General features: G+C 36.8%; 1 protein-coding gene across 1 annotated transcript in view; it reads left to right on the top strand.

Moving 5' to 3' along the window:
• The window catches only part of LOC117326951 (USP6 N-terminal-like protein), a 32,295-nt gene that overhangs the window by 6,057 nt on the left and 9,760 nt on the right, over positions 1-16,478 (top strand). The window contains exons 3-4 of the mRNA XM_033883755.1: positions 14,832-14,905; positions 15,976-16,061. Of these exons, the coding sequence (XP_033739646.1) occupies positions 14,832-14,905; positions 15,976-16,061 (160 nt within the window). The remainder of the gene's footprint in view (positions 1-14,831; positions 14,906-15,975; positions 16,062-16,478) is intronic.

The following is a 16,478-nucleotide window of genomic DNA, read 5'->3' as shown; positions in this document are numbered from 1 at the left end:
ACCCAATAACTGTGATCAAATTCTCAACGCTTATTATGTAATAATTTTGACACTGCTGTACACAGAATAAAGTTTAACGAAGGAATTGATTTTAATTAGGAACAATACTGGAACTGAGACAGCTATATAGGGCAATGTAAGGGTCACAACTCTGGGTCATTGATCCCAAATACACACTTTAGGAACTCTATGCTAACCTGTACGATCTGTAAAGTTTCAAAACTGCTCTGACCTGTTATGATTAAAATGTGTCCAAACTTTTGTAGAACCAAACTTTTATCTATCCCTGGTCAGTGTCCAGTGACATTTGACCAAACATTGGAGGTCAGTATACCCAACTCACATCTCTCAGTGTTCAGACGTTTATCAATCCCTGGCCAGTGACATTTAAAAAAACAGAAGAGGTCAGTATACCCAGTTTACAATGTTCTGTTTTCTGTCAGGACTGTGTACTAGACCTGGATTAAGTTACAGAAATCTGTATATAAGTGTGCCAGAGAAAGTGTTATCTTTATATATAAACTTACATGTATCAACTATTTATCTATATACTTACATGTATCACCTATTTAGATAAACACTCTCGAGCTCTCTGTCTCATTAATAACCAGATATATTGTGTCAGTGAACCTTTAACATCTTACATTTTAAACTGCCCAGTTTGGGGTGGGGGTTGAAGATCAGTCTTGCATTCAAATCTGTCCAGGCCAGTTTGGTATGGGGATCGGAGATCAGGATAGAAATAAGCTGTTAACGTATACTTCAGTTAAAAAAAACCCCAACAAAAACAAAAAATAAAATAATTAGATGGAAAATAAAACCAAGGATTGATGACTTACACTTTTGAACATCAGTTTTGCAAACTAAATAGATAGTATAAAATTATGTATAGACATAAAAAACAGAGGATACAGGGTGGGAAAAAACATATTACTCGATAGCCCGGGCCAGTAGACTAGGGCTGTGGGCAAGTGAACATATTGGTGACTTCTTTCCCAATTGGAAAGTGCAAAATTTCTCATAATATTGACCTTTTCCTTAGAGTACCTGAAGATACTTTAAATTCAGGATAATCAGACTGCCATATTTTATCTTTGTGCGAGTACTTTTGAACTCAAGCTTGCCCGAAGGACCAGTGATGCTGAATGTTTTTCCTGGCTTGATAAAGGGACTTTACAGTTAGGGAGTGATATGTTGGTACTAAATGATGTATTCCAAGATACATGTTCGCTTAATTAGTCAGACGTACCACATTACACCTATATGTGCAGTGTATACAGGGTAAATTACGATATATTATTTATACACTCTGTAAGCTAGTAACAGGATCGAAAGGAACAAGGACATGTATATATGCTAGATATATTAAGGTGAGATAATTTTGATAAAATAAACCGCCAAAAACAAGTTTTAAAATGATGTGCAAAACGGTGAATTTAATAAACTGTGTCACAGATCGTTATCTTTAAAGCTTGATTTGAATAACATGTTTATTGAATACAAACTCTGTAATGACAATGACTTTGATACCACAACTGCTGGTTCAGATACATTATAAAGACAGTCCTGTATCCTAACATATGCTGACGTCTGCTACCAGCTGTATCATTACACCAACAAAGATAAAAATAAATGCACATATACTTGTAATTTAAAAAATGCTTTTACAGTCGTGTATATCATTCTATGATATATCACAGTGATATTTCACAAAATAATCTAAATAATTGTAAGCGTTCAGTCAGTTTGACAGAAATGCACGTGGAAAACTATAACCCCATAAACCTGATAAAGTGGCCCATTACTGAAACAGACAGGACCCATTTTTGTCTTTATCAGGAAGATAATGTGGTGTTAAATTATTTCTTTTATATATTATACCATGGGTAGTTCACTGCATATCAACAATGCAGATGTTTTTTGGCACCTTAGATTACCCATGAATATTATAGTGCATAGCCATATGTACGGTATGTTTTGTTATTTCAAGTTTTACTTGTAACACAAGGAAATATTTCAGATAGTTTAAATATTTCTTTTGTCTATATCATAATGGTAAGTTTAAATATTTCTTTTGTCTATATCATAATGGTAAGTTTTTTCAATTTTTCAACTGAAGCTTAATATTCAAACAGTTAACGTTGGTGTCAAGCCAGGAAAAAGAGTATTTAAACTAATTGAAAGCAACTAACTTCGAATAAGATTTACTGTATGTTGTAGGTGGCATTGGATGAAAGGTTATGTTCATTTTATAATAAGTTCAAAGCTCCAAACCAGCTGGAAACCACATTATTTCTACAAAAAAAAAAAAAATCAAATTTTCTTTCTTTATGTGATCGATCTATGTTAAGATTGATCATGGCCCATAACTTCATAGATCAATCTTACACTTGAAGATAGTGCTGTAAGCTAAAGGTATATACCTGCCTATATGCTGGCTATAATATCTGATAAAGATCTATCAGATCAGATGGGCACCATGTATCCCCTGCTGCTTTATCTGGGTTGAGTCACAGTTGCTCCCCTTAATTGGTATATTTCAATGAGTCATAAAGTTCACTTGCTCAAAGTCTCGTCTATCTTCTGTATAGCTGTACTTGTACTAGCCTCTAGTGGCATGTACATATGTAAATTATATATATATCTATTTCCTTTCCTATTTAGGGTTCCTCTATAGGGTAATTCTAACTTGTACCTAGGTCCCCTAGTGAGGGTGACCTGTGAATACTAGCTATATATATAGGGTTAATCTAGACCGATTATACTACCAAAATTAGGTAGTATTCCTCACTGATGGTGTTTTCCCCTTTGAACAAAAACATATATATTCCCCATCAAGAAAAAAATCACATAAAACAGGGAAAATTCTCCAAAACAGGGGAAATCCCCCAAATTTTGATGAAATATGTAACAATTATAGCAAAGAATAGCTGTAAAATGTAAAAATTTAAAGAATAATTCAAGACACTGCGGTCATTCATTTCCCATAAACTTCATAATGGGTATATATAAATGGGTTATAATTCCCCAAATCCTAGAATAACCCCTTATAGGTGATATCATATAAGTTTAATCTTAATGAGTGATATGGTGGTATATTCATGCAAACGTAAATAATTCATTATGTGAAGAATGCCATGGTTTAAATGTTTTATAAGAGGAATTTTACTGAGGGGAATGTGTTGAAGATAACTGGAAAGTGGTCATAGAATTTATCAATTTGAGTTATTGTATTAGATGGTGAATCCGCAGAGAATTGTACATTGTGATAAATGGCATGTTGTAATGTATCATGGTGCCAGGTGTGGAACGGAAGTAATTTATTATCATGATTAAAGTCGGCAAATAGGGAAAATATGCCATATATGACACAATCTAATTAGATTTGTAATTTCCGCTCCTCTATGATAGACTACAATGCAGTTGTGCTGCAGTGTATTGCAGAGGATGGAAATTACAAGTCTAATTCTAATTGATGTGTTTTTGCCAGATAAGGATATATTGACATCTCTCTATGTACTGTGCCTAAGTGCTGGATAAAGGCCATCGTATCCATCTGTTATACATGTGATATTGATTACCTGTTCTCACCTGAGATACTTATACCTGTGTTATACAGGTCCCTGTGTATAGATCACACCTGTCCTCACCTGAGATACTTATACCTCTGTTATACAGGTCCCCGTGTATAGATCACACCTGTCCTCACCTGAGATACTAAAGTACCTGTGTTATACAGGTCTCTGTGTATAAATCACACCTGTCCTCACCTGAGATACTTATACCCACGTTATACAGGTCCCTGTGTATAGATCACACCTGTCCTCACCTGAGATACTAATACCTGTGTTATACAGGTCTCTGTGTATAGATCACACCTGTCCTCACCTGAGATACTAATACCTGTGTTATACAGGTCTCCGTGTATAGATCACACCTGTCCTCACCTGAGATACTTATACCTGTGTTATACAGGTCTCTGTGTATAGATCACACCTGTCCTCACCTGAGATACTAATACCTGTGTTATACAGGTCTCTGTGTATAGATCACACCTGTCCTCACCTGAGATACTTATACCTGTGTTATACAGGTCCCTGTGTATAGATCACAACTGTCCTCACCTGAGATACTTATACCTGTGTTATACCGGTCCCCGTGTATAGATCACACCTGTCCTCACCTGAGATACTTATACCTGTGTTATACAGGTCCCCGTGTATAGATCACACCTGTCCTCACCTGAGATACTTATACCTGTGTTATACAGGTCTCTGTGTATAGATCACACCTGTCCTCACTTGAGATAGTTATACCCACGTTATACAGGTCTCTGTTTATAGATAACACCTGTCCTCACCTGAGATACTTATACCCACGTTATACAGGTCCCTGTGTATAGATCACACCTGTCCTCACCTGAGATACTTATACCCGTGTTATACAGGTCCCTGTGTATAGATCACACCTGTCCTCACCTGAGATACTTAAACCCACGTTATACAGGTCCCCGTGTATAGATCACACCTGTCCTCACCTGAGATACTTATACCTGTGTAATACAGGTCCCTGTGTATAGATCACACCTGTCCTCACCTGAGATACTTATACTCATGTTATACAGGTCCCCGTGTATAGATCACACCTGTCCTCACCTGAGATACTTATACTCATGTTATACAGGTCCCCGTGTATAGATCACACCTGTCCTCACCTGAGATACTTATACCTGTGTAATACAGGTCCCTGTGTATAGATCACACCTGTCCTCACCTGAGATACTTATACCCACGTTATACAGGTCCCCGTGTATAGATCACACCTGTCCTCACCTGAGATACTTATACCTGTGTAATACAGGTCCCTGTGTATAGATCACACCTGTCCTCACCTGAGATACTTATACCCACGTTATACAGGTCCCTGTGTATAGATCACACCTGTCCTCACCTGAGATACTTATACCTGTGTTATACAGGTCCCCGTGTATAGATCACACCTGTCCTCACCTGAGATACTTATACCTGTGTTATACAGGTCCCTGTGTATAGATCTCACCTGTCCTCACCTGAGATACTTATACCCACATTATACAGGTCCCCGTGTATAGATCACACCTGTCCTCACCTGAGATATTTATACCTGTGTTATACAGGTCTCCATGTATAGATCACACCTGTCCTCACCTGAGATACCTATACCCACGTTATACAGGTCTCCGTTTATAGATAACACCTGTCCTCACCTGAGATACTTATACCCATGTTATACAGGTCCCTGTGTATAGATCACACCTGTCCTCACTTGAGATAGTTATACCCACGTTATACAGGTCTCTGTTTATAGATAACACCTGTCCTCACCTGAGATACTTATACCCATGTTATACAGGTCCCTGTGTATAGATCACACCTGTCCTCACCTGAGATAATTATACCCACGTACAAGTTGTTCATGATCATGATCAATTTACCGCTTTACAGGATATATCTGATATTTCCATCAAAGACTGTTCAATGTATAGAGGGTATCATTTCCATCAAAGACTGTTCAATGTATAGAGGGTATCATTTCCATCAAAGACTGTTCAATGTATAGAGGGTATCATTTCCATCAAAGACTGTTCAATGTATAGAGGGTATCATTTCCATCAAAGACTGTTCAATGTATAGAGGGTATCATTTCCATCAAAGACTGTTCAATGTATAGAGGGTATCATTTCCATCAAACACTGTTCAATGTATAGAGGGTATCATTTCCATCAAAGACTGTTCAATGTATAGAGGGTATTATTTCCATCAAACACTGTTCAATGTATAGAGGGTTTTCAATGTATAGAGGGTATCATTTCCATCAAAGACTGTTCAATGTATAGAGGGTATCATTTCCATCAAAGACTATTCAATGTATATACAGGGTAACATTTCCATCAACGATCTAGATTGTTCAATGTCACTCCAAGGTGAATTCTTGCTCTGTATATGTAACTTCAAATCACACTGTTCAATGTATACAGGGTATTGTTTCCATCAAAGATTCTTCAATGTCACTCCAAGGAACATTTTAGCTGTAACTTCAAATCACACTGAAGGTAAAGAATATCAATAAGTTTGAAATGTTTGAATACCTCTCATAAAATGGAAATTTTTCTTCTGAAGATTTGGTCCTGTTCTTCACCATATATACAGAGTTATGGCCCTTTGTTCACTTCTGATATCAAACTGTGTCCATTGAAGCGGAACCATGTCTTGTGTTCTATATATATATACTGTACATGTCTTATTTAAAGAAGTATGCAGAAATAATAACTGGTTACGACATAAGTAAAAGACACCAGTTTATTTTCTATAGGGGTGTATGTATATATATTATACCATTGAAGTTAATTTGCCTGGCATTATCTATTTTCTTCATCTTTTGTTCAGTACACAAGCAAAGCCAATATGATGTTACAAAGTGCATGAACTTTGTCGAGCGAGGCTTGTACGAAACGGAGGAAGGAAATATTCTGAAGACCTGGTGTATTGGGCCAGGCTAGGTGTAGATAACACACGAATAACTCAAACCATTTCATTGGCCGAACAAATTGTATCAAATATGATACAGTAGACAAGTTAGTCGGTATAATCGTTTTTGTATTAGTTGTATATCTTTTTGTATCCTGCAATGTGATGACTTTACAGTTTAAATGTGATTTCCCTATGATAGTTGTGTGCAGGGCTTCCTTATTGCCGAAATATATACGATACAATCTCATAGACCAAATCAACAAATTATATAAAATTTGATCTCCATACATAAGTAGTAAATACAGTGGAACTTCGTTAACTCGAAGTCGACGGGACCACGAAAAAACTTCGAGTTATCCGAGTGTTCGAATTAAGCGAGTTATCGTTTTTGGTGAAAAGTTCGGTCAATATTTGTCAACATTATATAATCATTATAACTTCGCTCTGTCGCTGATCAGTTTAGTGTGAAGACTGGTCAATACATGTAAATATATATGTAATGTTTCGTTATGTCACTTGTAATTTGGTGTAATTTTGCCGATATACAGTCACGATAAAGTTTCTTTCACTTAGTCACTTCAATAACGATCTGATGTGCAAGTCATGTTTGCAAAAGGTAAACGATAAAACGGAATTCGACAAAATAACAAGTTATTAATGTCAAAACAAATAACCGTTTAAGTTTAACACGGATTGCATACAAAACGTAACAGAACCATTACCTTTTATTGGACATATATAAAATACTGTTTGATCGGCCTACTTACTTTTTATTGATAACCACGCCATTTCCATGTGTATTAGCACCGGAAGTTGGGCTGCGCATGTGCGTATAAAATGTTACTGTAACTGAGTTGGCGTTTTATCCGATTTAATAGACAGCACTGACCGTTACAGTTGTATTCTGAACACCTCGGCAGTAATTATGCTATTGTTTCAGCAGTTTAAAGATTTAATAGGCGCCGGTGACTGAGTCATTTCTACACCTGTAAAAACATCAGCCGGGTAGATCTACCGGTGTGTCAGAGATTAGTTCCGCTTGAGCGAACGGGTAGATGAGTTGTTGACTATCGTGTGTACTGATATCGGCGACCGCCTTGGGGAAATTACCTGATGTAAGTAAAGCAGTACTTTTTATCACCAAGACTTGTTGTTATAAGATTCAACCGACAATTTCTTTTATGAATTTATGAAACACTTATAATAGCATGTAGGTTAGTAGTGCCGATATGGTCAGTATTACAAACGGAATTTAGCTCTTAAAAAATGTCGGCGTTTGCCACCGATCGACGAAAATTATACTTCGAGTTATTCGAACATTTCAAGTAGGATTTTTTTTGTTGGGACCAAATTTTTACTTCGTATTATCCGAGTTTTTCGAGTTATCCGAATTCGAATTTTCCGAGTTTTTTTTACTAAGATAAAGAGAGAATTCGGCCGGGACCGGCGAGGTACTTCGAGTTAAGCGGGGTATTCGAGTTATCCGAGTTCGAGTTAACGAAGTTCCACTGTATATATTATTAGCTGTCATTGGTTGTAAAATATCAGGTCTTTTTCATTTGAGAGTGGTAAATTTTTATCAATTCTTCAACTCATTTGATTAGTCGACTTTCACTGTACTGTATGACAGCTGTGACCAGTTATGTAACAGGCCCATAAATCGACCCCTACCCGTCAAGCGCTGCAAATCATTACTAAACATTTCGGTGTTATTTCTATGGCACATTTTGTTTTGAAAAAATTGAGTTAAAGATGTTCACTTAATTCATGAAGTGTTTCCGAGACCGCAGCAATTTATCTTAAGCCTTACTTATCACACGCTAAAATTATGCAATCGATTTGACTGCAGTGTATGTTACCATTAGATATTTGTGTCAAAACTCTGCTGTTTATCAGTCAAGTTTATACTAAATTAAAATAAGATTATGTTATCTTAAAAAGGCAAGTAATAATTTACTTTAGAGAATGGCTACGGCTATATTGATGTTTCTCTCTAAACGTCAATAGGATCTTGTTTATAGGGTATATATTGAAAGCTTTGAAGTCCTCCAAGTACCACTGTAATGACACATCAGCTACATGTTTAGGTATTAATGGGTGAATTCCTATCAAATCCTGGGAACAAGTGTATTTGCTTGCTAAACAACCATAATGTGCTTGTCATCCAGGCCTGAAAAATCAATGCAGAGATACACAAAAGTTCAATTAATCTGTATGTTGGGCCGATGGGCCACTGCTAGGCTGCCTACTGGCAGCTGCCAAGGCCATTGTAGCATAGTATCAGAGTCATTAGGGTACGCTCCAACAATCATATAAGTCTCGGTGGTCATCTGCAAATTGTCATGGTCAGGTGGTTGTCATCTGCAAATTGTCATGGTCTGGTGATTTTATTTATAACATTTCATATTGAATCTATGTTCTTTTGCTCTTTTCTTGACCATTCCTCCAGGAATCGTATATTGATATTAGTACGTAGAGTATAAATTCTAGATTGTATAATAAATTGGTATGAGGGTTAGAGTGTTAGTTCCTTTGACAAGTAGAGAGGTTCTGTCTACTCCAATTAATGTGGGCTGGTGGTACATTGATATCAGTACGTATATATACATGAGAATCATTGTCCGACCAAGAGTACTGTATTATAGTTGTTGCAAACAAGTTCCATATCGACTTTCAAGAGTTATTGCCCTTTGTTTTTTCCCCAAATATTTTTTTTCTTGTTTCAAGCATGAAATAACAATTTTATGCTTTTTAATAGAAGACAAGAGATCTAGACAGAGTAATTATGAAGACATTTTGTAAACATAGCAATATTGAATTGTATTAAATAGTCTGTGGTGTACTGTTAACATGATCTATGGTATCAGGAAGTTGCTTTGATGACAAAAGGCTGAAGAGACCATATCTCAGTAATAACATTCCCTTGAGTGGTTCCTGCATGAATGGGGATTTTTTTTTTTATTGTTATTTTTTGTTTATGTTTGTGCTGTTAAAAATCAATACACAGTGCTATTATGTCATTTCCAACCTCTTAGCAGTGCAGCCTCTGTTATGGGAAAAAGCTTCAGGTTACATCATCAGAAAAGCTCCGGAGTGATAATTAAACAGCAGCAGTAACCCTTAACAAAAGACAGCATAGCTATTAGCTGGTGTCATTGGGCCGTATCTGTAACATGCCTTTAATAGATAGCATTGTAGAAAACTTTTGGATCAATTTAGTCCCAGATAACATTTGGAAAATTGCTTTTTCACAAAATAAACAGAATCCCGGCTATTAAACTCCTGAAAACTGGTGATATGTGATGTGGCGTTATATACTTGTGAAAGAACTTGTATATTGATTTTTCACTTTAATTAAAATCCTTGTTTGAATATACTGACTCCTCATCATATAACTTATATATTGCTTAAATCACAATCTTGTAGATAATAATTAATGTTTCAATAATCTTACCATATTTCAATTTGATACTTAACAGAAAAAGTCCATGTCATCATAATTATATTGAAATTTAGTTAGTTTCTGGTTTATCACCTAAAAGGACTGGAGGACAATTTCAGAGATTGCTTAATAAGTATAGTGATTTTTCTCAAGTGTTTTTTAATCTTTAATAGTGGACCAACAACATTCATTGGTTTCGTCCTTATATTTAGAATGCGGAATGTCGCTGAAAAAGTTGCTTTTCTGTGTTTCAGACACAGAAAAGATGGTCGTTAGTTGCATCTGACAGGTGGTCACTTAATTCAGTTCACTAGTACATATAATAGATAATGTTAGGAGGAAAAAATATTGTCGCATATGAGAGGGAGTCGCTTAATTCAGGTATTCCCTGATTAGGCAAGTTTGCCTATTTCAGTATCATGCATAATAGAAAAAGTCAATGTCATAATTATAGTGCAATTTAATTAGTTACTGGTTTACCACCTACATATAAATCTGCCTTTTGCTATTGTAGGTTTACCACCTACATATAAATCTGCCTATTGCTGTTGTAGGTTTACCACCTACATATAAATCTGCCTATTGCTGTTGTAGGTTTACCACCTACATATAAATCTGCCTATTGCTATTGTAGGTTTACCACCTACATATAAATCTGCCTATTGCTGTTGTAGGTTTACCACCTACATATAAATCTGCCTATTGCTGTTGTAGGTTTACCACCTACATATAAATCTGCCTGTTGCTATTGTAGGATTCTTCCCACCAACAATAGTTAGTATTTAAATTTCTGTCAGCGTTATTTAATTAAACTGTCTTCTTCGGAAATTTATGATCGTATAATTCTCACAGGAATGCAGACAAATTGAATAACGTGTGTTAGTGTGTTATGATTAACTTGTCTGTATTTATAATCCTGTGAGAATCATAGGATGAAAACTTTCCTTAGAATGCATTTAAAGCTTATGTTTCCAATTTGAATTAAAGTTTTTCTCTTATAGAACCTGTAATAGTGTTGTAGCATTCTAAAGTCAAATTTTGCACTGTCAATGGGACCTGTTCTTGTGATATCATGACTACAGGCGATCGCTTCCAGCAAAAAAATGTCATTCATGGAAATAAACACAAAATCATCAATTTAATTTCAACAATAATAAACATTTTAACCAATATACTCCGTGAGGTTTTTCACTCTCATACAACAGAACTATAAAAAATTTAGTACAAGTTATAATGATCATTGGTGTTTTCGTTTTCATTCTGGAAGCAAAAATTTTCTTGATGTCAAAATACACTTTAAATATACCATATGTAGTGACATGCTGACACGAAACAAAATGATGTCATCTGTAGTGATGTCAGAAACATTGTTCTTCGTATCACTACGCCAATGGGAATTATGTGAGAACTATGTGAGAATCGTGTGAGAATTGTGTGAGAATTATGATCCGATAACTTTCTATTTTGTTTGGTTATATAGCGACAAAGCACAGCAAATGGAAATATATACTTTATATACAGATGTTCTGTCTACTTCAGCAGGTGCTGCAGTACGTAGTTATAATTTGTACCCTGTAAATATATTATACATTCTGGAACATCAGTTACTAATGGCATGTTTCCCCCATGGAATGAGGACATTATGCGTGTTATATATATAGCATGTTTGATGACATTAGGCTACCTAGAGTTTATATGACAAGTGCAGGTGGATTCTGTTTGGAAGTGATCATTAGGGATACAGTTCGGAATATGCAACATGTTCACAGTTAGGAGACACTCCCTGGGCCAGCAGGCTATAAATATTCTACCATGAGGCATTTGTCCTCAAATTCTGTAAAAATTTGTCTTTAAAATTTTTTGCTGGCGAGTTATTATATCTACTTGCATATATATATATTGTGCTGTAGGAAAGAGTTTATATAGAAGTAGAAGAATGTACAGTTTATAGGAGCAGTGGTGTGTTATTAGCCTAAAGCATGAATCTTCCTCCTTTTTATGCTGTCTAGAATGCAAGTACACTAATTTGTCACATGTTCGGAGCAAACAAATGTAAACAACTTACAACTAATGAGCTGATGTTTTGACATCTGTTTACAAGTTATAGTATCTCACCTTTTAGTTTGTGTAAACATATGATGAAATTTGGTCAGATTATGTAAAAACAAAAATTTAATGGTGGATCTTGAAATCAAGTAAATATTTGTCATCAATTAGCTCGATTAACTAATATTGTATTATTGTAGATTTAAACGTAGAGATTAAACAGGGATGTTATTTATACATTTAGCTGTTAAATAAATATTTTAGCCAAATAGGTTACACTATTAGAATCTTCTGTATAGGAGTGAAATGACTACTTGTCAGGAAAACCGACCTTATACGCTTGTAAAGGGACAAACATGATTGATTTGCTTGGTATGTAGTTTTACAACTGACGCTGAGCTACCATGTGATGGAGGTAATCAAATGATACCTATCCACTGTACAAAAATATATATACGGAAAAAAAAAAGTCTCGGAAATTAAGAATTGTTTTTGTGTGAAAATCAATCTTTGGTATCGGCTAAGTTTACTGTTGTTCCAGGCGAGGATCCATGACATGTTATCAATTAAAATTGCATGATATGATATAACCGGACTGGCCTTTCAGCAATCAGCGTCTGCACTGCGATTATATTGATTGTTTTGTCAATTCACAATGACTAAGTGATGGACTGAGGGTTTATAACGGAAAAAGTGTCCACAGGGGACGAGGCTGGCAGTCATTGTATACAAGTACAATGTACAGGGTGGTATAGGTCGGGGGACGAGGCTGGTAGTGTACAGGGTGGTATAGGTCGGGGGACGAGGCTGGCAGTGTACAGGGTGGTATAGGTCGCGGAGCCTGTGATTGGCAATGTACAGGGTGGTATATATATAGATCGGAGCCTGATGAGGTTGGCAGTGTACAGGGTGGTATAGGTCGGAGCCCGAGTGGCTGACAGTGTACAGTGTGGTACATAGGGCAGGGGAAGAGGCTGGCAGTGAACAGGGTGGTACATAGGTCGGGAACGAGGTTGGCAGTGTACAGGGTGGTATAGGTTGGAGCCTGATGAGGTTGGCAGTGTACAGGGTGGTATAGGTCGGAGCCTGATGAGGTTGACAGTGTACAGGGTGGTATATAGGTCGGGGCCTGATGAGGTTGGCAGTGTACAGGGTGGTATATAGGTCAGAGCCTGATGAGGTTGGCAGTGTACAGGGTGGTATATTAGTCGGAGCCTGATGAGGTTGGCAGTGTACAGGGTGGTACATAGGTTGGAGCCTGATGAGGTTGGCAGTGTACAGGGTTGTACATAGGTTGGAGCCTGATGAGGTTGGCAGTGTACAGGGTGGTAAAGGTCGGGGCCTGATGAGGTTGACAGTGTACAGGGTTGTACATAGGTTGGAGCCTGATGAGGTTGGCAGTGTACAGGGTAGTAAAGGTCGGGGCCTGATGAGGTTGGTAGTGTACAAGGTGGTATATAAGTTGGAGCCTGATGAGGTTGGCAGTGTACAGGGTGGTACATAGGTTGGAGCCTGATGAGGTTGGCAGTGTACAGGGTGGTACATAGGTTGGAGCCTGATGAGGTTGGCAGTGTACAGGGTGGTACATAGGTCTGGGGACGAGGCTGGCAGTGTACAGGGTAGTAAAGGTCGGAGCCTGATGAGGCTGGCAGTTTGCAGGGTGGTATATAGGTCGGAGCCTGATGAGGTTGGCAGTGTACAGGGTGGTATATAGGTTGGAGCCTGATGAGGTTGGCAGTGTACAGGGTGGTATATAGGTCGGAGCCTGATGAGGTTGGCAGTGTACATGGTGGTATATAGGTCGGAGCTTGAGAGGTTGGTAGTGTACAGGGTGGTGTAGGTCAGAACCTGATGAGGTTGACAGTGTACAGGGTAGTAAAGGTCGGAGCCTGATGAGGTTGGCAGTCACTGTACAACGCTGACAGTCAATGTATACCTATTGTATAGTAATATCTGAAAAATCATGAAATTGTTAAAAATATTTTATCATCTGAGGACTTCTTGTAGACCCTTTGAAGAGTTGTTTTGTCTCTGGCTCAAAATGAGATACATTTGTATCTATTGGACATATATGTTTTGTAACCCTTTAGATTTCAGAGAAATGGTGATATGATCTCTGAAAGAGACAAAAAGAGACAAAAAGAAACAAAAAGAGACAACAAAATCAATTAATGCAAGGGTCAGTTGGAAGCCCTAGCTGTTGTTATTATTGCTTACATACCAAGTGATTGATACAGGACCCCTTGGCCTCTTGATACATTTGTATGTGATGTGACCATTATAAATAAGGGGACTTAAAAGTAAACTTGCTGTCAGTAATTAGGTGGCCTGCTGGTCAGTACATGATAAAAGAGTACTGAATCTGTGTTTGAAGGTCTGTGACTACCTTTAATAAAGTGTAATATAACTGTGGAACACTTTATGTACCCAAGTACTGGTATGTATCAGTTTAGGACATCTGGAGCTAATCAAAATACAGAAGTTTGTCAGTAGGACTTCACATAGGTCAAAAGTCATACTAGCTTGTACAATATTAGAATGCAGAGATCAGTAGAAATTACTCTGGTGTAGTAATTATATAATTAATTAGCTTGGTATTAATGTGAGGTATGGAGACTGATAGGCATAGCTAGGTATTAATGTGAGGTATGGAGACTGATAGGCATAGCTAGGTATTGATGTGAGGTATGGAGACTGATATATATATATATTGATATTAATTGTCTATCATAATTGTTTATTGATGGTGTAAGTATGAATGTACATATTGTATAATGTACATATTGTATAATGTACATATTGTATAATGTACATATTGTATTTTGGTGTTACAGCCAGCTCAGACCAGTACGATGAAGTAGAGCGAGCATCCAGAGAAAGGAAGGAGATTGTAGCCAAGTATGACAAGGTGGGTACACGGGAGGCCAAACATATTCTCTGTATTACTTCAGGGGCTTCTCTCCTGGCACGAAGTTCAAAAGCATCATACAGTCTGTTTTCTGTATGTTGTGTCAACGCTTCCTCAGATTGTCTCAATATGTATAGAAGTTATAGGTACGCCAAGTCCCGAACTTTAGCATATAGCTTCCTGTAATGAATCGGGGCTATTCTAAGGAACAATTTAGTTAACTGCCACCGTTAAAATCAACCAAGTACTTAACAATAAGTCTTTCCAAATAAAACTTTGTGTTAGTATACTGGTAATGAAATTGCCCGTAACTGAAGTTAACTGTGGTCGTATTATCAACCCTTGGGGAATTGAAGCTGGTAATAAAGATATAAAGAGCATAATGTCCAAAAATAGCACAATTTGTCCGAGGCCCTCTTAAATGGACGGACAACACATGCACGGTTTCTGATGTTTTAAAATATTTAGTCTGGATAATTTGAATCTAAAAATATGATATAAGCATGTTGTATTATGTAAGAACTCTGTGACATTTTGATAAATCTAAGACCCTATCATGTTCACAATTGAATTAAAATGTTTTTCTGCATCCGTACAATTGTATGTATGCACAACTGTATAATTTAAAGTGTAAACTGTTTTGAAAGCTTTTTAACAGATTCTATGCAAGTTCAGAAATCAAAATTTAAATGTGAGTGAATTTTCCAAATACAAATTGTACCAGGTAAGGTGCCAGCCTGTCCGGTTTTGGGGAATTTAATTAAGGCTCTTCATCAATGATGCAGGCGTCCTGTGGTAAAAACATTGTCTGTCCATCAAACTAGAAGTCAGCTGACCCTGACCAAAGACCAATTTTATTTATTTATTTAATTAACAGGTTTTACTATGGCCTTCCGGCCTTTCAGCTGACCAGTTCCTACCAAAGACCAAAACCTGCGTTACTATTTATGACATTTTGCAGCAAAGTCATATAATCAAAGGTCAAGGTCATATTTTGTATGTCTCAACTAAGTTATTTAGCTGTTGAGGTTGACAGGCATCAAGTTAATTGTTTATGTTTTGTGATTCAGGGTCGAGAAGAAGGGGCGCAGATCGACCCATGGGAGGACCCGACCTTGGAGGTGTACCATGTCACAGACAGATATGGATTCATCCAGTAGGTTTCAGATTAGATCATGTGATTACAATTCACATACAAATTAAACATTGAAACTTGATTTAAGGATCAATAGATCATTTCAAATATAAAAAAAAATGTAAAATTAGATGACTGACTGGAGGTACAAAATTTCTCATGAATATATGTAAGTTAAATGTTAATGGCTAAATGTGTAGGTCAGGGATATCATTGTTCATTAATTTTGCTCAAAACTAGAACACATTTACCCCTCGTATACCAGCCGGATATTGAGATGACAGGATAAGGCTTGACTCCATGTATAGATGTTATAAGTATATTGTTTTGTGTTATGGTTTAATTAACAAGGAAAATTAACGAGGCTTGACTCCATATATAGATGTTATAAGTACATTGCTTTGAGTTATGGTTTAATTAACGAGGTAAATTAACGAG

The sequence above is a fragment of the Pecten maximus genome, chromosome 5 (assembly GCF_902652985.1).
Source record: "Pecten maximus chromosome 5, xPecMax1.1, whole genome shotgun sequence".
Taxonomy (NCBI): Eukaryota; Metazoa; Mollusca; class Bivalvia; order Pectinida; family Pectinidae; genus Pecten; species Pecten maximus.
Note: the sequence above shows the minus strand (reverse complement) of the source record. Positions and strands in the feature narration are given on the sequence as shown.